A 26,868-nucleotide genomic window follows, 5' to 3' on the forward strand; every position below is an offset into this window, starting at 1 on the left:
GATAACCAGCTGGACAAGAAAACAAAGAACAAATAATGACTATTAGGAACTTAGCTTCTGCAGGAGAAGGCAGGTAACCAGAGAGATCCAGGAGCGAACTGAACAAATGCAAAAAACATTGACAGCTGGCATGGAGTAACGATCTGAGAGGAGTTAAATAGAGCAGCCAACCAAAGGATAAACCACGTCACCTGTGTAAGGAACCTCAGAAGCCGCAGCTTCACTCATAGCCACCAGAGGGAGCCCATAGACAGAACTCGCCGAAGTACCATTCACGACCACAGGAGGGAGCTCGACAACAGAATTCACAACAGTACCCCCCCCTTGAGGAGGGGTCACCGAACCCTCATCAGAGCCCCCAGGCCGATCAGGATGAGCCAGATGAAAGGCACGAACAAGATCGGCAGCATGAACATCAGAGGCAAAAACCCAGGAATTATCTTCCTGACCATAACCCTTCCACTTGACCTGGTACTGAAGTTTCCGTCTCAAAACACGAGAATCCAAAATCTTCTCCACCACATACTCCAACTCCCCCCTCAACCAACACCGGGGCAGGGGGATCAACGGAGGGAACCATAGGCGCCACGTATCTCCGCAACAACGACCTATGGAACACATTATGGATGGCAAAAGAAGCTGGAAGGTCCAAACGAAATGACACAGGATTAAGAACTTCAGAAATCTTATAAGGCCCAATGAAACGAGGCTTAAACTTAGGAGAGGAAACCTTCATAGGAACGTGACGAGATGACAACCAAACCAAATCCCCAACACGAAGTCGGGGACCAACACAACGCCGGCGGTTAGCGAAACGTTAAGCCTTCTCCTGGGACAATGTCAAATTGTCCACCACATGAGTCCAAATCCGCTGCAACCTGTCCACCACCGCATCCACACCAGGACAGTCCGAAGGCTCAACCTGCCCTGAAGAGAAACGAGGATGGAAACCAGAATTACAGAAAAAAGGAGAAACTAAAGTAGCCGAGCTGGCCCGATTATTGAGGGCGAACTCAGCCAAAGGCAAGAAGGACACCCAATCATCCTGATCAGCAGAAACAAAGCATCTCAGATATGTCTCCAAAGTCTGATTAGTTCGTTCGGTTTGGCCATTAGTCTGAGGATGGAAAGCCGAAGAAAAAGACAAATCAATGCCCATCTTAGCGCAAAAGGACCGCCAAAACCTCGAAACAAACTGGGAACCTCTGTCCGAGACGATGTTCTCTGGAATACCATGCAAACGAACCACATGCTGGAAAAACAATGGCAGCAAATCAGAGGAGGAAGGCAATTTAGATAAGGGTACCAAATGGACCATCTCACAAACCACCCAAATGACCGACATCCTTTGAGAAACAGGGAGATCTGAAATAAAATCCATGGAAATATGCGTCCAGGGCCTCTTCGGGATCGGCAAGGGCAAAAGCAACCCACTGGCACGAGAACAGCAGGGCTTAGCCCGAGCACAAGTCCCACAGGACTGCACAAAAGAACGCACATCCCGTGACAAAGAAGGCCACCAAAAGGATCTAGCCACCAAATCTCTGGTACCAAAGATTCCAGGATGACCAGCCAACACTGAACACTCTCAGAGATAACTCTACTAGTCCATCTATCAGGGACAAACAGTTTCTCCGTAGGACAACGGTCAGGTCTATCAGCCTGAAACTTTTGCAGCACACGCCGCAAATCAGGGGAAATGGCAGACAAAATTACCCCTTCTTTAAGAATACCCGCCGGCTCCAGAACACCCGGAGACTCAGGCACAAAACTCCTTGACAGGGCGTCAGCCTTCACATTCTTAGATCCCGGAAGGTATGAAACCACAAAATCAAAACGGGAGAAAAAGAGCGACCATCGAGCCTGTCTAGGATTCCACCATTTGGTAGACTCGAGATAAGTTAAATTCTTGTGATCCGTCAACCACGCGATGTTTAGCTCCTTCAAGCCAATGTCGCCACTCCTCGAATGCCCACTTCATGGCCAACAACTCCCGATTGCCCACATCATAATTGCGCTCAGCAGGCGAGAATTTTCTAGAAAAGAAGGCACAGGGTTTCATCACCGAGCCATCAGAACTTCTTTGCGACAAAACAGCCCCTGCTCCAATATCAGAAGCATCAACCTCAACCTGAAAAAGGAGCGAAACATCTGGCTGGCACAACACAGGGGCAGAAGCAAAACGTCGCTTCAACTCCTGAAAAGCCTCTACAGCCGCAGAGGACCAATTGACCACATCAGCACCTTTCTTGGTCAAATCAGTCAACGGTTTAGCAATACTGGAAAAATTAGCGATGAAGCGACGATAAAAATTAGCAAAGCCCAGGAACTTCTGCAAGCTCTTCACAGATGTAGGCTGAGTCCAATCGTGAATGGCCTGAACTTTAACAGGGTCCATCTCGATAGTAGAAGGGGAAAAAATGAAACCCAAAAATGAAACCTTCTGAACACCAAAGAGACACTTTGACCCCTTCACAAACAAGGAATTTGCACGAAGGACCTGGAACACCATTCTGACCTGCTTCACATGAGACTCCCAATCATCCGAAAAGACCAAAATGTCATCCAAATATACAATCATGAATCTATCCAGGTACTCTCGGAAGATGTCATGCATAAAGGACTGAAACACAGATGGAGCATTAGAAAGCCCGAATGGCATAACCAGGTACTCAAAATGTCCCTCGGGCGTATTAAATGCTGTTTTCCATTCATCGCCCTGTTTAATTCGCACAAGATTATACGCACCACGCAGATCTATCTTGGTGAACCAACTAGCCCCCTTAATCCGAGCAAATAAATCAGACAGCAGCGGCAAAGGATACTGAAATTTGACTGTGATCTTATTAAGAAGGCGGTAATCAATACAATGTCTCAAAGAACCATCCTTCTTGGCCACAAAAAAGAACCCTGCTCCCAATGGTGACGACGACGGACGAATATGACCCTTCTCCAAGGATTCCTTTATATAACTCCGCATAGCGGCGTGCTCTGGCACAGATAACATAAACAGACGGCCCTTAGGAAACTTACTACCAGGAATCAAATTAATAGCACAGTCGCAATTCCTATGAGGGGGTAGGGCACCGGATTTGGGCTCTTCAAATACATCCCGGTAATCTGATAAAAACTCAGGGACTTCAGAAGGAGTGGAAGGCGAAATAGACAGCAATGGAACATCACCATGTACCCCTGACAACCCCAGCTGGACACAGACATAGATTTCCAATCCAACACTGGATTATGGACCTGTAGCCATGGCAACCCCAAAACGACCACATCATGCAGATTATGCAACACCAAAAAGCGAATATCCTCCTGATGTGCAGGAGCCATGCACATGGTCAATTGAGTCCAGTACTGAGGCTTATTCTTGGCCAAAGGCATAGCATCAATTCCTCTCAATGGAATAGGATACTGCAAGGGCTCCAAGAAAAAACCACAGCGCCTGGCAAACTCCAGATCGATCAAATTCAGGGCAGCGCCTGAATCCACAAATGCCATTACAAAATAGGACGACAGAGAGCAAATCAGAGTAACGGACAAAAGAAATTTAGACTGTACCGTACCAATGGTGACAGACCTAGCGAACCGCTTAGTGCGCTTAGGACAATCGGAGATAGCATGAGTGGATTCACCACAGTAAAAACACAGCCCATTCCGACGTCTGTGTTCTTGCCGTTCAGCTCTGGTCAAAGTCCTATCACACTGCATAGGCTCAGGCCTATGCTCAGAGAAGACCGCCAGATGGTGCACAGCTTTGCGCTCACGCATGCGCCGATCGATCTGAATGGCCAAAGACATAGACTCATTCAGACCAGCAGGCGTGGGAAATCCCACCATGACATCCTTAAGGGCTTCAGAAAGACCCTTTCTGAAAATTGCTGCCAGGGCACATTCATTCCACTGAGTAAGCACAGACCACTTTCTAAACTTCTGACAGTACACCTCCGCTTCATCCTGACACAAATCCAGCAAGATTTTCTCTGCCTGATCCACTGAATTTGGTTCATCATAAAGCAATCCAAGCGCCTGAAAAAACGCATCAACATCACGCAATGCAGGATCTCCTGGCGCAAGGGAAAATGCCCAGTCTTGAGGGTCACCACGCAACAAAGAAATAATGATTTTTACTTGTTGAGCGGGGTCACCAGAGGAGCGGGGTTTCAAAGCTAGAAACAGTTTACAATTATTTTTGAAATTCAAGAACCTAGATCTATCCCCAGAAAATAAGTCAGGAATAGGAATTCTAGGCTCTAACATAGGATTCTGAACCACAAAATCTTGAATGTTTTGTACCCTTGTAGTGAGATGATCCACACAAGAGGACAGACCTTGAATGTCCATACCTACACCTGTGTCCTGAACCACCCAAAGATCTAGGGGAAAAGAGAAACAAAACACAGTGCAAAGAAAAAAAAATGGTCTCAGAAGTTCTCTTATCCCTCTATTGAGATGCATTAATACTTGGGGCCAGCTGTACTGTTATGACCTGGTGGTTAGGAGCACCCGGAATGACCTGATAGTTACACCTCATACAGGACGAGCTCTGGGATGTGGGAACTCTGCTGACCGCAAGCCCTAATCCTATCACACACACTAGAAATAGCGGTGGAGCGTACCTAACAGGCCTAGACGCCTCGGCACAGCCTTAAGAACTATCTAGCCCTAGAGATGGAAAATAAAGCCTACCTTGCCTCAGAGAAATTCCCCAAAGGTAAAGGAAGCCCCCCACATATATTGACTGTGAGTAAAGATGAAAGTCACAAACGCAGAAATGAAACAGGTTTCAGCAAAGGGAGGCCAGACTTACTAAATAGACAGAGGATAGGAAAGGTAACTTTGCGATCAGCACAAAAACCTACAAAAGACCATGCAGAGTGTGCAAAAAAGACCTCCGCACCGACTCACGGTGCGGAGGGACCACTCTGCATCCCAGAGCTTCCAGCTAGCAAGACAAAATCATGATAACCAGTTGGACAAGAAAACAAAGAACAAATAATGACTATCAGGAACTTAGCTTCTGCAGGAGAAGGCAGGTAACCAGAGAGATCCAGGAGCGAACTAAACAAATGCAAAAAACATTGACAGCTGGCATGGAGTAACGATCTGAGAGGAGTTAAATAGAGCAGCCAACCAAAGGATAAACCACGTCACCTGTGTAAGGAACCTCAGAAGCCGCAGCTTTACTCATAGCCACCAGAGGGAGCCCATAGACAGAACTCGCCGAAGTACCATTCACGACCACAGGAGGGAGCTCGACAACAGAATTCACAACACCCGTCTAAGCATGGCAGCCAGCCCTTGGTCCCTCAGATGTGGACAAGTAAAAGAACATTTCCTCCTAGCCATGACAAAGCTAAGAGGTTGAATTTCACCATTTGCAAGCTGTTTAGGCTACAGAAATGCTGCCTTTCCGCCTGGTGGACACAGAGGATTTTGTCCGTTGCAGTGCCCCAGTACCAGATGCCTAGTTGCCACTAATTCTCAAAGAAAGCTGTGCCTACGCTACACCAGCATGTCGCACACAACATCACCGCTTCCTTGAGAAATTCTGTGTGTGACAGGTTACATGTCGGTGACTGGGCACTGGGTATCTATGGTGACAGCAGGAGAAGCTTGATGATTTTTGAAAATTACCTCACCAACCATTTTAAGAAACTCTGGGGAAATTGATGCCACTTAAGTGGTGTCTGTGGCCCAATTTTGGGAAAAAATGGAGACTCTTTTTGGAGTCCCCTTGCTGTGTTGTACATGATGTTGGCATCATCAATTCCAGGTGAGTGGGGTCACTCCCCCCCCATTTTAACCTTTAGAAACTACATACACTATGGCTTGGGGTAACACAGATGGTTGAGTCTGCAGAGCTGTTTACTCATACTATGGCCTGGGATTCAGAGGTCTGCTCCAAAGCTATAATTTCTGCTAGTCAGCAGAGTAGCCCACCCATGAAGTAAGCGACACCGCCTCTTTATCTAATTACTAATTTTTAACTGCATCTAGCTCAGGCAATACTTTTGGGCCTAGAAGCAGTGTCTGCTACTCAGCAGAGTACTCCACCCATCAAGCAAGCTACATCACCTGTAGATCTAATTACTAATTTTAAACTGCATCTAGCCCAGGAAATCCTTTTGGGCCTAGTAGCAGTTTCTGCTACTCAGCAGAGTACCCCATCCATGAAGCAAGTTACACCACCTGTTTATCTAATTACTAATTTTTAACTGCATCTAGCCCAGGCAATACTTTGGGCAGAGTAGCAGTGTCTGCTACTCAGCAGAGTACCCCACCCATGAAGCAAGCTACACCGCTTTCTTCCTTTCTCAATCTAACCCCTTGGCTCTGGGGTGTCCGCTCTCCCTCCAGCTCTCTCCTTCTCACAGGTGGACTACCGCGTCTATTCACACTGTGGCGAATCTTTTGGGCCCAGGCATAAGTCGTTGAGGTAATGATAATATGTGCCCCCTTAGAAATGTCCATGACGACCAATTCGAGGAAGCAACTAAACGCCTCAAACAGTGAGCAGGCTATGGAGCACCCCATGGGCAAACAGCGATCTATGTAGTATGCTCCTTCACAGAAGCAGCCCAATAGGCGGACACTATTCGGAAGCCCAGGTAGTAACCGGAACGCCCCTTCAATGTCTGTTTTGGCCATTAGGGTGCCCCTTCCCAACTTCTTGACCCGCCTGATTGCCTCGTCAAAGGAGGTACAGTATATAGCACTGTACTTGGTTCCGCGTCGATGTTGTCGTTTACTGACCTGCCCCTTGGATATGACAAATGGTGGATTAGTCTGAATGTATTGGGTTCCTTTTTTGGCACGACTCCCAATGGGGAGCCCTGCTCTATGTACAACCCCTGGCAAAAAATATGGAATCACTAACCTTGGAGGATGTTCATTCAGTTGTTTAATTTTGTAGAAAAAATGCAGATCACTGACATGGCACCAAACTAAAGTCATTTCAAATGGCAACTTTCTGGCTTTAAGAAACATTAAAAGAAATCAAGAACAAAAAAATGTGGTAGTCAGTAATGGTTACTTTTTTTAACCAAGCATAGGGGACAAATTATGGAATCACTCAATTCTGAGGAAAAAATTATGAAATCATGAAAAACAAACAAAAAAACACCTGCACCACCTCTGGCTTTTATAACAGCTTGCAGTCTTTAAGGCATGGACTTAATGAGTGTCAAACAGTACTCTTCATCAATCTGCCTCCAACTTTCTCTGATTGCTGTTGCCAGATCAGCTTTGCAGGTTGGAGCCTTGTCATGGACCATTTTCTTCAGCTTCCACCAAAGATTTTCAATTGGATTGAGATCCGGACTATTTGTAGGCCATGACATTGACCTTATGTCTTTTTTCAAGGAATGTTTGCACAGTTTTTGCTCTACGGCAGGATGCATTATCATCTTGAAAAATACTTTCATTATCCCCAAACATCCTTTCAATTGATGGGATAAGAAAAGTGTCCAAAATATCAATGTAAACTTGTGCATTTATTGAAGATGTAATGACAGCCATCTCCCCAGTGCCTTTACCTAACATGCAGCCCCATATCATCAATGACTGTGGAAATTTGTATGTTGTCTTCAGGCAGTCATCTTTATAAATCTCATTGGAACGGCACCAAACAAAAGTTCCAGCATCATCACCTTGCCTAATGCAGAATCGCGATTCATCACTGAATATGACTTTCATCCAGTCATCCACAGTCCATAATTGCTTTTCCTTACCCCACTGTAACCTTGTTTTTTTTTCTGTTTAGGTGTTAATGATGGCTTTCGTTTAGCTTTTCTGTATGTAAATCCCATTTCCTTTAGGCAGTTTCTTAAAGTTTGGTCACAGACGTTGAGTCCAGTTTCCACCCATTCGTTCCTCATTTGTTTTGTTGTGCATTTCCTGTTTTGGAGACATATTGCTTTAAGTTTCCGGTCTTGACACTTTTATGTCTTCCTTGGTCTACCAGTATGTTTGCCTTTAACAACCTTCCCATGTTGTTTGTATTTGGTCCAGATTTTAGACACAGCTGTGAACAACCAGCATCTTTTGCAACATTGCTTGATGATTTACCCTCTGTTAAGAGTTTGATAATCCTCACCTTTGTTTCAAATGACATTTCTCGTGTTGGAGCCATGATTCATGTCAGTCCACTTGGTGCAACAGCTCTCCAAAGTGTGATCACTCCTTTTTAGATGCAGACTAACGAGCAGATCTAATTTGATGCAGGTATTATTTTTGGGTATGAAAATTTACAGGGTGATTCCATAATTTTTTCCTCAGAATTGCGTGATTCCATAATTTTTCCCCTATGCTTGGTTAAAAAAAAGTACCCATTACTGTCTACCACAGCTTTTGTTCTTGATTTCTTTTATACTTTTCCTCTAATTGTTCCTCTCCTGGTTTTGGCTTACAAATACTGATGAAAAATCCTGACCGAATCCTGATGCAATCCTGAACGTGGACACATACCCTTAGTGTTTCTTAAAGCCAGAAAGTTGCCATTTGAAATTACTTTAGTTTTGTGTCATGTCTGTGATCTGCTTTTTTTTAACAAAATTAAACAACTGAATGAACATCCTCCAAGGCCGGTGATTCCATAATTTTTGCCAGGGGTTGTAGCAGAAATGCTCACTTGCTATGCGTGCCGATCGCTGGCGGAGGTACAGGGGGGTCCCCATTTCTCTCTCCTCTGATATGATAGATAATATCATAGGGGAGAGGAAATGAATGGAAAATCTGACTTTTTTTGTGACATCAGGGATCACGTGACTGGGGACGGAAACACCGACCCAAATCATGTTCTCTGGGGACCCGGCTACCCTGGTATCCGAGACCCCGGAGATTTTCCAATGCTGGGGGGCGCTACACTTATTTCACAGCGCCGTTAAAAAGCGGTGCTGAGGAATAATGTGTATCTGTGGATGTTAAGGGGTTAGGCTAGGTTCACATTGCGTTAACAGCAGCCCGTTCAACACATGCGTTAAGCAGGCTGCGTTAACGCAAGAGCCGACTTTCCATCATGCTAGCGCAGACAGAGCTAGCAGATGCTCTATCTGCGCTAGCGGTGACGGACCCAGAAACGCTGCAGCCCGCGTCCCAGGATCGGTCACTCAATGACAGAACATCGCTAGCGCACGCCCGAAATAGAGATTAATGGCAGCGTTAACGGACTGCCCTAACGTAATGTGATCCCAACCTTAAGGGGTTTTTTAACCATTTTATCCCATCTGGAATTTTTTTCCTGATTTCCAGTAATTTATATGGTAAAATGCATGGTGTCATCCAAAATTATAACATGTCCCACAGAAAAAAAAAACAGTGCTCTTCCAGGTATGAGCATGAAAAAATAAGTTATGGCTCTTGGAAGAAGGGGAGTGAAAATTGAAAACGCATAAATAGAAAATCAGGAAAGGGTAAGGCCACGTTCACATTATCAGTATGTGTAAGCCAAAACCAGGAGTGGGTGATAAATACAGAAGTGGAGCATATGTTTCTGATATACTTTTCCTCTGATTGCTCCACTCCTGGTTTTAGCTTAAAAATACTGAGGTAAAATACTGACGGTGTGAACGTGGCCTTAGAATACCATGCATAAAAAAAACAAGAAAATCCACACCAGCTCGCAAACAAGACTCATGTAGCTGCATTATTAGTAAAATGATTAAAAAAACACAAGTGACGTCTCTGGGGAGAAGGCAATGGCGGCTTTGTCATAGCAGCGGCCTGTAGATAAGAGCAGGGCGCACAGGTGACGCTGACTGGCTCCTCTCCCGGCTGCAGCGCTCTCACATCAGCCGCTGGATGTCAACGTGTGCCGGACTCGGGCACAGGATCTGCCGCCACTTCCGCCCTCTCCTCTCCCCCGGACTCCCCGCCATACACCGCTCCCTGGCGCCTGACACCCGCCGCCATGCTGTCCCGGCTGCTCAAGGAGCACCAGGCGAAACAGAATGAGAGGAAGGAGCTGCAAGGTGAGCGCCGGGGCCTGTCCTGCTCCGAGGCCTCGGGAAAAAGTGTCCGTGGGAGCGCGGCCTCAGTGTGCGGGACTGATAGGAGGGCGCTGCAGCCGGTCACTGTGTGCGGAAGTCGGTGCACTAGACCTGGTTATGCTGGCTCCCTGACATGTTCCCCCTCATCCTCTGTGTGATATATAGATGTCTGCTGGCTCCCTGACATGTTCCCCCTCATCCTCTGTGTGATATATAGATGTCTGCTGGCTCCCTGACATGTTCCCCCTCATCCTCTGTGTGTGATATATATATATCTGCTGGCTCCCTGACATGTTCCCCCTCATCCTCTGTGTGTGATATATAGATGTCTGCTGGCTCCCTGACATGTTCCCCCTCATCCTCTGTGTGTGATATATAGATGTCTGCTGGCTCCCTGACATCTTCCCCCTCATCCTCTGTGTGTGATATATAGATATGTCTGCTGGCTCCCTGACATCTTCCCCCTCATCCTCTGTGTGTGATATATAGATATGTCTGCTGGCTCCCTGACATGCTCCCCCTCATCCTCTGTGTGTGATATATAGATATGTCTGCTGGCTCCCTGACATGCTCCCCCTCATCCTCTGTGTGTGATATATAGATATCTGCTGGCTCCCTGACATGCTCCCCCTCATCCTCTGTGTGTGATATATAGATCTGTCTGCTGGCTCCCTGACATGTTCCCCCTCATCCTCTGTGTGTGATATATAGATATCTGCTGGCTCCCTGACATGTTCCCCCTCATCCTCTGTGTGTGATATATAGATCTGTCTGCTGTCTCCCTGACATGCTCCCCCTCATCCTCTGTGTGTGATATATAGATCTGTCTGCTGGCTCCCTGACATGTTCCCCCTCATCCTCTGTGTGTGATATATAGATATCTGCTGGCTCCCTGACATGTTCCCCCTCATCCTCTGTGTGTGATATATAGATATGTCTGCTGGCTCCCTGACATGTTCCCCCTCATCCTCTGTGTGTGATGTATAGATATGTCTGCTGGCTCCCTGACATGCTCCCCCTCATCCTCTGTGTGTGATATATAGATCTGTCTGCTGGCTCCCTGACATCTTCCCCCTCGTCCTCTGTGTGTGATATATAGATATGTCTGCTGGCTCCCTGACATGTTCCCCCTCATCCTCTGTGTGTGATATATAGATGTCTGCTGTCTCCCTGACATGTTCCCCCTCATCCTCTGTGTGTGATATATAGATATGTCTGCTGTCTCCCTGACATCTTCCCCCTCATCCTCTGTGTGTGATATATAGATATCTGCTGGCTCCCTGACATGTTCCCCCTCATCCTCTGTGTGTGATATATAGATATGTCTGCTGCCTCCCTGACATGTTCCCCCTCATCCTCTGTGTGTGATATATAGATGTCTGCTGGCTCCCTGACATGTTCCCCCTCATCCTCTGTGTGTGATATATAGATGTCTGCTGGCTCCCTGACATGTTCCCCCTCATCCTCTGTGTGTGATATATAGATATGTCTGCTGTCTCCCTGACATGTTCCCCCTCATCTTCTGTGTGTGATATATAGATGTCTGCTGTCTTCCTGACATGTTCCCCCTCATCCTCTGTGTGTGATACATAGATATGTCTGCTGTCTCCCTGACATGTTCACCCTCATCCTCTGTGTGTGATATATAGATGTCTGCTGTCTCCCTGACATGTTCCCCCTCATCCTCTGTGTGTGATATATAGATATGTCTGCTGTCTCCCTGACATGTTCCCCCTCATCCTCTGTGTGTGATATATAGATATGTCTGCTGTCTCCCTGACATGTTCCCCCTCATCCTCTGTGTGTGATATATAGATGTCTGCTGTCTTCCTGACATGTTCCCCCTCATCCTCTGTGTGATATATAGATATGTCTGCTGTCTCCCTGACATGTTCCTCCTCATCCTCTGTGTGTGATATATAGATATGTCTGCTGTCTTCCTGACATGTTCCTCCTCATCCTCTGTGTGATATATAGATATGTGTGCTGGCCCCGTGACATGTTCCCCCTCATCCTCTGTGTGTGATATATAGTTATAGTGCTTTGTAAAAAGCACTATATTGTTATTCCACCGTAGTCAACTTCTTGTTATTATTATTCAGTCCGCAATTAATGCGGCCCGAACCGCTACACGCACAGACTCCAGTGAGGTGTCATTTCGAAGCCAGCGTTCCTGGCAGGTGTGCTAAGTATTTTTCGTGTCGATCGGATTTGTAGTTTTGGCGCAATTGGCGTTTGAAAATTTTGTCTCAATGCATTTCAATGGGGAAATCTTGCCACAAGCTTATAATGGCAGTTATTTTGAAATTGCCTCAGAAAGCAGCCCAACTGCCACCTGGCTGATTAGCTCATTGATATGCGAAGTCAGACCCAGTTACTATGCCAACGCCTACGAACTCTACATGACCCAACTAGGACACAGGTTTGCCAGATATATCAGCTCTTAAAGTGACCCGCGCACCAAATTGTTACCTGAGGTGCCAGCCCACCAAATCGGACCCAGAGTGACCCCGCCCACCAAATCTGTCCCTGAGGTGCCCCGCCCACCAAATCGGACCCAGAGGGTAAGTGCACCCCCGCCCCGTATGTGCAAAAGTAAGTGCACCCCTGCCCCATGTGTGCAAAAGTAATTGCACCTCCACCCCAAGTGTGTAAAAGTAAGTGTGCCCCCGCCCCCGTGTGTGCAAAAGTAAGTACGCCCCCGCCCCCGTGTGTGCAAAAGTAAGTGCACCCTGCCCCGTGTGTGAGAAGTAAGTGCGCTCCCGGCCCAGGATGTGCAAAAGTAAGTGCGCCCCCGGCCCCGGGTATGCTAAAGTAAGTGCGCCCCGGGTATGCTAAAGTAAGTGCGCCCCGGGTGTGCAAAAGTAAGTGCGCCCCGGGTGTGCAAAAGTAAGTGCACCCCCGGTCCCGTGTGTGAAAAGTAAGTGCACCCCCGGTCCCGTGTGTGAAAAGTAAGTGCACCCCCGGTCCCGTGTGTGAAAAGTAAGTGCACCCCCGGTCCCGTGTGTGAAAAGTAAGTGCACCCCCGGTCCCGTGTGTGAAAAGTAAGTGCACCCCCGGTCCCGTGTGTGAAAAGTAAGTGCACCCCCGCCCCCCAAATCGGACCCTATGGGGCCCCGCCCCCCAAATCGGACCCTGAAGGGCACCCAAGTGTGAAAGTCTTGCAGAGGCAGCCCGGGTACCATTCCAAAGCACTATCTGTAGTTCCTTCAGGAAATACCCATCTAGTTATGTCTGCTGTCTCCCTGACATGTTCCTCCTCATCCTGTGTGTGATATATAGATGTGTCTGCTGTCTCCCTGATATATATAGTTAGTGTGTCTGGATTTGAGGGGGCCACTTACACCTCCAAAACATGTGGCTACTGCTGTCACAGACACATTGGGGCCCCTGTTTTGTCCTCACACAGGGGCCCTGTTCCGCCTGCGTCTGCTCCTGATATATATGTGCAGTGCATAACCATCATGAGGTTCACACAAACATGTTTCATAGTCTGTACACGGACTGCTATACCTGGTCTGACCGCAGGTCCCCCGACCCGAACTTACAGCCTCATAGACACACGTTTGAGTCTGGAGACCCTCAGACCGGGCATTGTGGTCCGTATACAGACCACTAAATCCAGTCGTGTGACTAAAGGTACCTTCACACTCAACAATATCGCTAGCGATCCGTGACGCTGCAGCGTTCTGGCTAGCGATATCGTCCAGTGTGACAGGCAGCAGCGATCAGGATCCTGCTGTGCCATCGTTGGTCGGAGCAGAAAGTCCAGAACTTTATTTCGTCGCTGGACCTCCTGCAGACATCGCTGAATCGGCGTGTGTGACGCCGATTCAGCGATGTCTTCACTGGTAACCAGGGTAAACATCGGGTTACTAAGCGCAGGGCCGCACTTAGTAACCCGATGTTTACCTAGTTACCAGCGTAAACGTAAAAAACAAACACTACATACTTACCTTCCGCTGTCTGTCCCCGGCGCTGTGCTTCTCTGCACTGTGAGCGCCGGCCGGAAAGCAGAGTACAGCGGTGACGTCACCGCTGTGCTTTCCGGCTGGCGCTCACAGTCAGTGCAGAGAAGCACAGCGCCGGAGGACAGACACCGGAAGGTAAGTATGTAGTGTTTTTTTGTTTTTTTTTACGTTTACGCTGGTAACCAGGGTAAACATCGGGTTACTAAGCGCGGCCCTGCGCTTAGTAACCCGATGTTTAGCCTGGTTACCAGGGGACCGGCATAGTTGGTCGCTGGAGAGCTGTCTGTGTGACAGCTCTCCAGCGACCACACAGCGACGCTGCAGCGATCGGGATCGTTGTCTGGATCGCTGCAGCGTCGCTAAATGTGACGGTACCTTAAGTCGTGTACAATGTGATTAGAAATGTGACTGATGAGGACTGGGGACCTGGCAGTCTCAGGCTGCATGCACGTGTCCCTATTTTTGGTCCATCATTATTATTATTATTATTATTATTATTATTTATTTATATAGCACCATTGATTCCATGGTGCTTTACATGAGAAGGGGTTACATACAAGTTACAGATATCACTTACAGTAAACAGACTAACAATGACAGACTGATGCAGAGGGATGAGGACCCTGCCCTTGCGGGCTTACATTCTGCAGGATTATGGGGAAGGAGACAGTAGGCTGAGGGTTGCAGGAGCTCCGGTGTTGGTGAGGCGGTAGCTTCGGTAGTGATGAGGCAGCAGGGTCAGTGCAGGCTGTAGGCTTTCCTGAAGAGATGGGTTTTCAGGTTCCGTCTGAAGGATCCGAATGTGGTTGATAGTCAGACGTGTTGGGACAAATAATTCCAGAGGATGGGGGATATTCGGGAGAAGTCTTGGAGGTGGTTGGATGAGGAGCGAATAAGTGTGGAGGAGAAAAGGAGGTCTTGGGAGGACCGGAGATCACGTGAGGGGAGATTAGTTCAGAGATATATGGAGGAGACAGGTTGTGGATGGCTTTGTAGGTCAGTATTAGTAATTTGAACTGGATACGCTGAGGGAATGGGAGCCAGTGAAGAGATTTGCAGAGGGGGGAAGCAGAGGAGTAGCGAGGAGAGAGATGAATTAGTCGGGCAGCAGAGTTAAGGATGGACTGGAGAGGCGCAAGGGTGTTAGCAGGGAGGCTGCAGAAAAGGATGTTGCAGTAGTCAAGGTGGGAGATGATGAGGGCGTGCACAAGCATTTTAGTAGATTGACGGTTGAGGAAAGGACGGATTCTGGAGATATTTTTGAGCTGGAGGTGGAAAGAGCTTGGATGTGCGGTTTGAAGGGCAGACAGGGCAGAGTCGAAGGTTACTCCAGGGCAGCGGACTTCCGGTACGGGGGAAAGCATGATATCATTGATTGCGATAGATAGGTAAGGAAGACCTATGGGATGGAGGAAAGATGACGAGTTCAGATTTGTCCACACTTAGTTTGAGGAAGCGAGAGGAGAAGGAGGATATGGCTGATAGAAACTCTGGGATTCTGGACAGCAGAGCGGTGATGTCTGGGCCAGAGTGGTAGATCTGAGTGTCATCAGCATAGAGGTGGTACTGGAATCCATGGGACTTTATGAGTTGTCCCAGGCCAAGTGTATAGATTGAGAAGAGTAGGGGTCCTAGAACAGAGCCTTGGGGGACGCCAACAGAGAGAGGGTGGGATGAGGAGTTAGTGTGGGAGTGGGAGACGCTGAATGTGCGGTTGGAAAGGTACGAGGAGATCCAGGATAGGGTGAGGTCTTTGATGCCAAAGAAGGAGAGGATCTGTAGTAAGAGATAGTGGTCAACTGTGTCAAAAGCAGGGGACAAGTCTAGAAGGAGGAGTGCAGAGTATTGTCCATTTAGCTTTTGCGGTAAGTAGGTCGTTAGTGATTTGGTCAGGGCTGTCTCAGTTGAGTGATGGGGGTGGAAACCAGATTGTAGATTGTCAAAGAGCAAGTTAGATGAGAGGTGGGAGGAAAGTTCAGAGTGGACGTGCTGCTCTAGGAGTTTGGAAGCAAATGGGAGCAGTGATATTGGGCGATAGCTGGACATAGCAGTTGGATTGAGGGTTGGCTTTTTAAGGATAGGCGTGATTGTGGCATGTTTGAAAGCAGAAGGGAAGGTGCCAGAAGATTGTGATAGGTTGAATAGGTGGGTTAGAGATGTGTGGTGGGGAAGGGATGAGATGGGGTCGAGCACACAGGTGGTGAGGTGCGATTTGGAGAGGAGACAATTAAGCCCCCCTTCAGTGATGTTGGACAGGGAGGTTATGGGGTTTGGGCATTGGTCTGGTATACAAAGGGGTTGTGGTGGTTGAATAATGAAGACTTGCCTTGTCTAGTTGATCTTATTTTTTAAGTGTGTGGCAAAGTCCTCAGCAGAGATGAGGGAGGTTGGAGGAAGCAGAGGAGGGAGTTAAAGGTTTTGAATAACTGTTTGGGGTTGTAGGATAGGGAAGATACGAGGGTTGTGAAGTAGACCTGTTAAGAAGAGGTGAGAGCAGATTTAAAAGCGAGTGTTGCCTGTTTGAATGCAGTGAAGTCGTCTTGCAAGTGTGTTTTCTTCCAACGCCACTACGCAACCCTGGACACTTGCCGGAGCTTTTTAGTGGTGTTATGCCAAGGTTGTCTATTGATACGTCGCACTCTGCCATGGACGAGAGGGGCAACCGTGTCAATAGCTGATGCAAGAGTGGCATTGTAGAAAGCAGTGACACTGTCTGTGTCGTGGAGTGAGGATATGGATGCCAGTGGTAGGATAGAGTCAGAGAGTGTGTTGGTGTCTAGGTGTGCGAGGTGTCTGCGGGGGTGCGCATTTTGCTGGACATGGATGACCGGTGAGGAGGACAGGGATGAGAAGGTGAGCAGATGGTGGTCGGATAGAGGAAGAGGGGAGGTGGTGAAGTTGGATAGAGAGCAGAGACTGGTGAATACCAGGTTTAATGTATGTCCGCCTGTGTGGGTAGCTGCGGAGGACCACTGAGTAAGTCCAAAGGATGAGGTAAGGGACAGAAGTTTGGAGGCTGTTGACTGAAGAGTATCAATGGGGATGTTGAAGTCACCCATGATGATGGTGGGAATATCAGCAGAGAGAAAGTGAAGAAGCCAAGTGGACAATTGGTCAATAAAGGCAGTGGCCGGGCATGGAGGTCGGTATATGATGGCCATTTGGAGGTTGGAGGGAGAGTAGATGTGGACAGAATGGACTTCAAAAGAGGGGAGGGTAGAGGTGGGATTGGGTTAAAGGTGCAGTTAGAAGAAAGGAGAAGACCCACTCCTCCACCATGTTTGTCCATGTAAAATGCTGCCATCACACGGGCAGCATTCTGCCGGTGCGCTATACTAGGGTTCAATATGTCGGTGTGTGACAATATCCCAGCATGCACTATTCTCCTGTTATTCAGATATGACTCGTGTGTACAAGGAATCGGAGCCCATACGGCTCACCCATTTGCAAATACATTGTAATTCTTAACACAAGAAACTATTTGATCCTAAAAATGTTAAAAACTGCTGGTGCCTAATTATAGATGACACTGCCCAGTGTGAACAGGACCTCTGCTTCCATCTCTACTGACAGCATTGAGATTTCACCGGCAGAAGTCCTGATGACATAAGTTTCATGTCTAACTGTTCGGCTTTCTTTTAACAATAGGGGAAATGATATGGGTAAGACCATAGAGCAGACTCTGTCCTTGATATTATACCCGTCAGTGCTGTTGTACGAAGTAACGCTGTTTCTTTTCAACAGAGAAAAGAAGAAAAGAGGCCATTGCTGCAGCTACGAGCCTCACCGAGGCGTTGGTAGATCATCTAAACGTTGGGTGAGTGCATACCTGTAGGGATTTCATCTGAAGGCAGCATGATATAGAGTGGAGGAGATGATTAAATTGCTATATAACTTGTATTATATTAATTTATGGCCGGGTTCAGATTGGCGTATTTCACAGTCTGTGTATAGGCTGCAATGCCCCTACTGACGTGGTGCTCCCAATCCAAACTTACAGTCTCATATGTGTCTCTAAGGCTGTAAGTTTGGTTCTAGAGGCCCACATTACAGGCATTGCAGTCCGAATATGTCTGAACCCAACCTGACTGCCAGCTGGTTCTTTGTTCAGGAGTCCAGTGGGCGGGCCTTCTTAATGATTGAGCCTCCCCCGTATGACTGCATGCAGAGAAAGCTGTAACTTTAGTAGGGCTGCCCACCGGACTCCTAAAATATAAATATATACAATGACTCTGCTCGACTTCTCCTGCTGTATAACGAGCTGCCCACACATAGCACTGCAGGTGCAAAGGTAACAAGTTCTCTTTAATGCACCAATTCCCCATTTTTTTTCTTTTATTTCAGTGCTGGAGTGGTTATACTAATTAAAGCTCCCTGCCCCCAGTCTTATACTTGCCTGTCATTGTCTTCAGCTTCTATCAGTGCCGCTCTGGTCATCTTCTGCAGGTTGTGACCTGCTGGATCGATCCTGTGTTTGTTGGGCTAGCCGGAAGTCATTACTCAATGTAAGGCCTCTTTCACATGTCAGTGTCTCCGGTACGTGTACTGACAGTTTTCTCACGTACCGGAGACACTGACACACGTAGACCCATTCAAATGAATGGGTCTATGCACATGTCTGTGTTTTCACGGACCGTGTGTCCGAGTTGAAAGACATGTCCGTTTTTCTCCGGCAGCACGGTCCGCAAAGCGTCCTGCACACGGAGAACAGTGTGCACTCTCCTCCTTGTGCACTTACCGCCCACAGGAGAGACAGCGCTACAGTAAGCGCTGTCCCCCATGCGTGTGGTGCTGAAGCCAGAATTCATTCCTTCTTCCCAGCAGCGTTCGCTGGAGAGAAGGAATGAAAAATCTTTTTTTTTTTTTTTCTTTTCCCTTAAAAATAAAGTTTGTGCCCCCTCCCCCGCTTGCCAGGAAATACTCACCCAGCTCCAGCGATGTCTCCTCTTAGTGCCGGCAGCAGGCCCTGTGTGAGCGGTCACGTGGTACCGCTCATTACATTGATGAATATACGCCTGTTCCTCACTGTAATGAGTGGGACCATGTGACCGCTCACACAGGGCCTGCTGCCGGCGCTGAGAGGAGACATCGCTGGAGCTGGGTGAGTATTTCCTGGCAAGCGGGGGGGGATGCGCACATGGGATGGGAGGCGGGAGGGGACGCACAAACTTTATTTTCAAGGGGGAAAAAAAAAAAAGATTTTTCATTCCTTCTCTACAGCGAATGCTGCTGCGTGTCAATTCTTTGTGCGGTTTCTGCTGCGGTTTACACCTGCTCCATAATGGGAATCTGTAGGTGTAAAAAAAAAAAAAAAAAACGCAGGTGGAATCTGCACAAAATACGCAAAAAAAAAAAAACCACAGTAAATCCGCTGTAAAATGCAGTGCCTTTTACCTGCGGATTTCTGAAATCCTCTGCGGAAAAATCCGCAGCCCTCAAAAATACGTGTGCACATAGCCTCACTGTCACCTGACCGCTGCAGTTAATCACAGGTTTTATCTGTTCGGTGACATCCAGATGGTGCAGTCATCGCTTCCAGAACCGCTGTCGAACACCAGAGAGGTCTGTGGCTGAATTCCCGGGGGTGACAGGAGGGCAATATCTCTCTGTATAGGATTTATTTTAAATAAACTAGTATGTATATACTGTATATTTTCCCCATCTCAGATAACCCCTTTAATGCCAGGCAGGATACAATACAAACATAACACATCCTCTTCTATTTATCTTCATGGTCATACAGTCTCCTGCTGCCTGTGGCTCCTGTGCTTACCTGGTGTATACCAAAGAGGGCACACAGCAGGCAGCCAGGGGGGACTGGTACCATTGGCATATTAAGGAAGAAACTTATGACGCGGGATTTACCCTGCTGGCATCACTGCTATATTCTAGTGACAGTGACAAGCACATAATACCGGGGGCACGAGAAAACCGAGGGGGGGCACGATGGAATTACAGTTACGGTTGTGCACTCTAATTGTGAATATAGTGGAACCTCAGAATATGACCGCTCTGTTATTGAAAATAAATCTATATACAAAAACGAACGTTGACTTTACCGCCATATTGTGACAATATGCAACTTTGATGGTCACAATACTCTGAGTGCCCCTATAACAATACAGTAATGCTAAGTGCCCACATTACATTTAATAATGTCCCCTAAGTTCCCTCATGTACTGCTCCATTATACACAGTATGGTGAGCTCAAAGCTTCCATATACACTGTATAAGGCCCCCACAGCTCCCCTATACCCAGTATGATGATTCTATAACTCCCCGATACATCGTATGATATTCCCACTGCTCCCCTTTGCACAGTATAATGCTGACAGATCTCCACTATAGAAGGTATAATGCCCCACAGAGCTCCCCCTATATACAGTGTAATGGGCCAACAGCTCCCATATGCACAATATGCCTTCACAGTTCCCTATACACAGTATGGTGGGTCCACAGCTCCCTTCTAAACAGTATGATGGGCCCGCAGCTTCCGTCAAACAGTATGATGTCCCTCACAGTTCTCCTGTACACAGCATGATGTGACCACAGCTCCCTTATACACAGTATGATGTGCCACAGGCAGCTTCCTTATACACAGTATGATGGACCCGCAGCTTCCTTATACACAAGATGATGGGCCCGCAGCTCCATTATACACAGTATGATGTGGCCACAGCTTGCTTATACCACAGTATGATAGGCCCGCAGCTCCCTTATACACAGTATGATGGGGCCACAGCTCCCTTATACACAGTATGATGGGGCCACAGCTCCCTTATACACAGTATGATGGGGCCACAGCTCCCTTATACACAGTATGATGGGGCCACAGCTCCCTTATACACAGTATGATGGGGCCACAGCTCCCTTATACACAGTATGATGGGGCCGCAGCTCCCTTATACACAGTATGATGGGGCCGCAGCTCCCTTATACACAGTATGATTGGCCCGCAGCTCCCTTATACACAGTATGATTGGCCCGCAGCTCCCTTATACACAGTATGATTGGCCCGCAGCTCCCTTATACACAGTATGATTGGCCCGCAGCTCCCTTATACACAGTATGATGGGCCCGCAGCTCCCTTATACACAGTATGATGGGCCCGCAGCTCCCTTATACACAGTATGATGGGCCCGCAGCTCCCTTATACACAGTATGATGGGCCCGCAGCTCCCTTATACACAGTATGATGGGCCCGCAGCTCCCTGTCATGATATGGCAGTGTGCAGTCACATAAAGTGACTGCAGACATTTATTCCAAACCTTTATCAACTTTATAGTATTAAATTGCTTATTATTGAATTATTAAAGCACCCCTCTAGCAGGTGTTTTAAGCGCAGGTCCCCGTTCCCAGTCATTTACTCATCCTCCGGCGTATTCACTATTTTGTTGCACTGCTGCAGTGCCGCTGCTCAAACTTGTGAGCGCAGTTTCTGACAGGCCAGAAGTTAGATGCTATGTCACAAGCGCTCAATGTAAGACTATGAGGCTATGTGCACACGTTGCGGATTCGTATGTGGATTTTTTCGCACTGTTTTTGCAAAATCCACAGGTAAAATGTGCTGCGTTTTACATGCGTATTTACTGCAGATTTCCTGCTTTTGTGTGATGATTTCGCCTGCGTTTTTACACCTGCGGATTCCTATACAGGAGCAGGTGTAAAATGCTGCAGAATCCGCACAAAGAATTGACATGCTGCAGAAAATACAACACAGCGTTTCCGTGTGGTATTTTCAACACCATGTGCACTGCGGATTTGGTTTTCCATAGGCTTACATGGTACTGTACAACGCATGGAAAACTGCTGCGGATCCGCAGCGGCCAATCCACTGCGGATCCGCAGCCAAATCCGCAACATGTGCACATAGCCTGAGAGTGAGAAAGAGGCCAGAACAAGGCTCCCATAGACTCACATTGATTAGTGACATCACATTGCTCTGCTCCTATGCCGTGTTCTGTACATCACAGAAGTGGCCCTGGCTCCTGGTGGGCCCCTTTAAGTGACAGGGTCCGGGGCGATAGCCCCGTCTGCCCCCCCAGTAGCTATGCTACTGTGTAGCAGGCAAGCAGACACAGTCCCCGCCCACAGGCTGTGCTTAGTTCCTTCAATCACAAGTAGCTCGTCTTCTCTGGCTGGGGCCGCTCACCCCTTCCCCATCCCGTCCCTCAGTACTTAACTTATAACCGGACAAGTTTGTGTGAGGAGGCAGCACCGCGCCCGGCATCCCCGCCGCCTCCTGCTGGTGACACAGCTTCATGCTTATGGCTAGTACCCGGCACATCTGATCTGACTGCAGGGGACGGTGCTGCGCTGCCGCCCCCTGTTTTGAGGGACTGGATGCCGCTTGAGGCGAAGTGCTCAACTCACCTCATTATAGCGGAGCCTCTGCCTATTAGTGTATAGAAGAGCAATGTGCCTCAGGCCTCAATCAGACATCTGGGAATCACAAACTTGTGCGATCTATTTTATAGTGGATAACGTGTCCCCATTAGCCTCTATGGCTGCTCACATATCTATGAACCAAGTGATCCATAAACAATAACAGAAAGACATGGATGAAATTACCCATACAAGCCGTTCACCTCGCACGTTGCCATCCACGTGCTGTACGGTGTTAGCATTCTAGTGGTTAGGACAATATTTGTACTTTATTTCTTTTTTTTTTTTTTTTTTCATATGAGGATATCCACCAATGGTAAAAACTGAATCTTTGTGTACCATAAAAATCGATAACGCCTAAATGCGACCTTACCTTGCTACATGGGTAGTAATCGCATTGCAGAGCCGCTGAACTTCATGCTAAACAAAGCACAGTTTTCGTGTTAAACCAGTTGTGCTCCTTGTTACATGACAGCCTGCTAGCTGTGAGGACCGCATTGGAGCATTTTGGGTTAGTCGGGGTTGCCTTGTTTGTGACCTCTTGTCAATTAGCTGGAGCACTGAGAGCTTATTATACATCCAGATCAATTGATTTCCGTGTTGGGCCCCATTCACACGGCTTCACGTACTTGTATCTGTGTGTCTGCATTTGTCTAGTTCTCATCTATTGTATTACTTGGAAAATGGCTGTGGTGACTCAGGACAGCTGGAGTCCACGTATACAGCGTGCTCGCATCAGTACAAAGCCTGATTTCACGTCACCTTTCATGGGGCGACAGTATGGAAAAATTTGACTCAATGAGATAAGAACTAATTTCCTGAGAACTATATTTTTCCTTTTTTTGCCATTTACTTAGACACTGAAAGGGATTTCCCGTTTTCAGAAAATCTGATATTTTGGAAAAAACAAAAAAAAAAAACAGGTTTACTCACCCTCCCCTGGTCCAGCACTGAGTCTCCACCACTGCTATGTTTCTGCTATTGTCTGCAATCAGTGAGCTCAGCATTTTCTTCTATCGAAGCAGAGCAGATGAACTTACTGATTGGCTGCGGTGCTGTCCACGTGACATTAGCGCTGCAGACAATGACAGACCTAGTTAAGCAACAGAGACTTTGCACTGGACCCAGGGATGGTGCATAAACAACCATTTTAGTCTCTCTTACCCCCATGACTGCACCACAGAGAGAGAGGGATCTGCCCTCAGGGACAGGAAACCTACAGGTGAAAAAGGCGGTAACTCTCTCCAGTATCGGTTCGGTTTCCTGTCTCTGATGGGGAACCTGCAGCATACCTATCGTTGCGGGATGCCGGGGGTCCATCTAGCCGGATTGAGGCAGCGGGGGGCCCTGCCTCAGGCGTGGTGGATTCTCCCTCCTCGAAGGCCACGATCCGGGGTCGGCGGGCCCTGTGCGTGTGCGGGGGAGAGGTAGTGAAGCAGGAACCAGTCTGCCTCTCCCTCAGTAATCCATATATGGCCGGTAATAGGTGGCGGCGGCCACCTGCTGACATGCCACCGGTCTGGCCCAGGAGGAGGTGGCGGCGGTCACCTATAGGAAGCGCCACAACTTTGGAGGCAGCGGCGGCGCTTCCGACGCTCCCTCCTGGAGACCGGGCGCACGCGTGAGCGACCGCAATGCTTTCTGGGAGATCCAGAGTGCGCAGGCTCGGGGGTTATTTCCGGGGCGGCGCAAGGCATCTCTGGGTAAAACTGATGGCACGCCGCCCACCCGGAAATATAAGGCAGTCCAATCAAACGCCGGTGCTCTATTATTTTTCACCATGAGTGAGAAGGAGCAGCCGGCAGAAGAAATTCTGCAGTCCCCCTCCAAAAAATGCCAGCAGCGGCGACAGCAGCAGGACGCCTCTTCCCAGCTTCGCAGCTCAGGATCCCGTCGCAGCAGAGGCTCCAATGGATCCGGGAGAACAACAGCGGTTCAAATCGAGGATGCAACTCCTAGGCCAGAAGCGGTATCTCCCTCACATTAGGAGGGTAAGTGACCTCTGTGAATGTCCATATTCTAAATGGGGTTTATTATGTTTTCTTGGGGGAAGAAATGTACAGCAAAAACCAGACACAGAGTATGTGCAATCTGCTCTGTAGAACTTCCCGCTATGTGTGTTAAAAAAAAAAAAAAAGCTCTGTGCCATATGCATAGAAAATATATGTGAAGAGTCCCCAAGATTCGCATCTGACCTAAAAGAGTTAATCAAAACCCAAGTGGAAGATGCGTTAAAAAAAAAACAAAAACGTCAAGTCTAAAAAGGAAGCATAAATCCAGACGCAAATCCCCGGAGTCCAATTCCAGTGAGGAAGATATTGATCAGTATAGTTCAGATAGTTCACTCTCTTCTCCATCATCCTCTTAATCTTCAGAAGGGAGTTGCAATTGTTTCCCTATTGAAGAAACATGCCTTAGTAAAAGCGGTTAGAACAACCATGGGGCTAGAGGAGACTCGGTCCAAGAAAACGGCGCAAGATCTTATGTTTAGCGGCCTAGAACAACGGAAACGAAGAGCGTTCCCATTTAATGAAAAAATACAAGCTTTAATAAAAAAGGAATGGAAGAGACCAGACAAGAGTCCTCCTAACCCCAAAGAAGAAATACCCATTTGACGACCCAGCTTGCTCTTTCTGGGGAAAGGCGCCAAAGTTAGATGTCGCCATCGCAAAAGCCTCTAAAAAATTTGCCTTGCCTTTTGAAGATATGGGGACCCTTAAGGACCCCATGGACAAGAGGGCGGAAGAATTCTTAAAGGGCTCTTGGGAGGCTGCCAATGTCGGGTTAAAACCAGCAATAGCCGCCACATGTACCGCCAGGGCATTAGTAGTGTAGTTAGACCACCTAGAGTCACAGCTAAAGGATAGATCCCCCAAGAGAATCAATATTGGACTCCGTCTCAATGAAGGGAGCCGCTGCGTATCTAGCAGATGCCTCTATAGACTCAGTGAGACTAGCGGCAAGGTCTGCCTCGTTTCCAAACGCAGCTAGAAGGGCTTTGTTTGTGGCTCAAGTATGGGCCAGGAGATCTACAGACAAAAGCCAAACTATGCTCCATTCCCTAACCATTGGTCCTACCCTAGATAACGTTCTTGAGAAAGCAAGGGACAAGAAAAAAGTTTTTCCAGGGTTCCCCAACCGATCCTATAGACTGCCCTTTCGAAGCAGAAAATGTATGCGTCGAAGACCCCCTAAAAATCAAAAAGAAGGATGGGAGGATAGAAAATTTAAAGGAAGAGGCTTCATGTTCAACAAATTGATAACAAAAAACAGCCCCAGTGAAGGTGTGCCCCAGGTGGGAGGGAGGTTGACATACTTCCTTCCAGCCTGGGAAAAAATATCTGGGAGTGCGTGGATACTAAATATAATAAAGACAGAACTAAAACTGAAGTCCCATACGATGCCATATCATCATTTTGTCATAACACCACAAAGTAGAGGCCGGGCAACTGGGCCTTCAAAAGGAGGTACAGAGTCTTCTGACAAAACATCCTGCAGGAAGTTTCAGACCAGGACAAGGGCACAGGATTCTACTCCTCTGTTTCTTCGAACAAAACCGGATGGAACTTACAGGACGATCATAAATCTGAAAAAACTAAACAAGTACCTAGTGACTCAGAGTTTCAAAATGGAAACAATAAAAACCTGTGTCAGAACGCTTTATCCGTCTTGTTTTATGACTATCATCGATTTTAAGACGCATGCTACCATGTGCCCATCCACTCAGATAACCAAAAATTCCTCAGAGTGGCGGTACTAATGCAAGGGGAACTAAAGCATTACCAATTCAGGGCCCTTCCCTTTGGCCTAGCCATAGCCCAGAGGGTGTTTACGAAACTAATGGCAGAGGTCATGGCTCACATAAGAGAGCAAAACGTACTAATAGTCCCATATCTGGATGACCTCTGGGTAATTGGCGAATCATTCCTCCATTGCAGCCAACAGTCGGACAAAGTAATGACATCCCTGACAAATCTAGGTTGGATGTTGAACCTAGCAAAGTCCAGGATTATCCCAATCCAACTACAACAGTACCTAAGGATAATGGTAGACTCCATAAAGCAAGAATGCTGTCTTCCAGGGGGAAAAGTTTCAAACATGATTCAACTGGTAACACAATTGAAGGGATCCCCAGTCGTCACTTTGCGCAAGGTACAGTATGTACTGGGGTCAATGACAGCCTGTATTCCAGCGGTCCAATGGGCCCAGAATCACACCAGAGATCTCCAGTGGGAGAAACTAGAAGCAGACTCTCGCTTAAAGGGAGATTTAGAAAAGCGCTTAAAAATCTCCTCACAAATAATACATTCCCTAGCTTGGTGGGTGGATCCAGACAACCTAACCAGGAGTGTTCCATGGGTATGGCCGATATCTGTAACACTGACTACCGACGTGAGTCCTTGGGATGGGGGGCTCACACGACCAAATTGCCCAAGGCCCCTGGTCGGAGGAGGAAAAACTAGTTTCCTCAAACATGAAAGAACTCCTGGCAGTAAAATGTGCACTCAACCACTTCCTA

The 26,868-nt window shown here is 47.6% G+C and overlaps 1 protein-coding gene across 2 annotated transcripts in view; it reads left to right on the top strand.

Annotated features, from left to right (window-relative positions):
- Nucleotides 1-9,592: 9,592 nt before the first annotated feature.
- The window catches only part of BLOC1S1 (biogenesis of lysosomal organelles complex 1 subunit 1), a 34,655-nt gene continuing 17,379 nt past the window's right edge, over nt 9,593-26,868 (top strand). The window contains exons 1-2 of one of the 2 annotated variants that reach the window (XM_069758373.1): nt 9,593-9,974; nt 17,708-17,780. In XM_069758373.1, the coding sequence (XP_069614474.1) occupies nt 9,914-9,974; nt 17,708-17,780 (134 nt within the window). In that variant the 5' untranslated portion in view covers nt 9,593-9,913. The remainder of the gene's footprint in view (nt 9,975-17,707; nt 17,781-26,868) is intronic. The other variant, XM_069758372.1, reaches the window with a different exon arrangement.

Source organism: Ranitomeya imitator, chromosome 3 (genome assembly GCF_032444005.1).
Source record: "Ranitomeya imitator isolate aRanImi1 chromosome 3, aRanImi1.pri, whole genome shotgun sequence".
Lineage (NCBI taxonomy): Eukaryota > Metazoa > Chordata > Amphibia > Anura > Dendrobatidae > Ranitomeya > Ranitomeya imitator.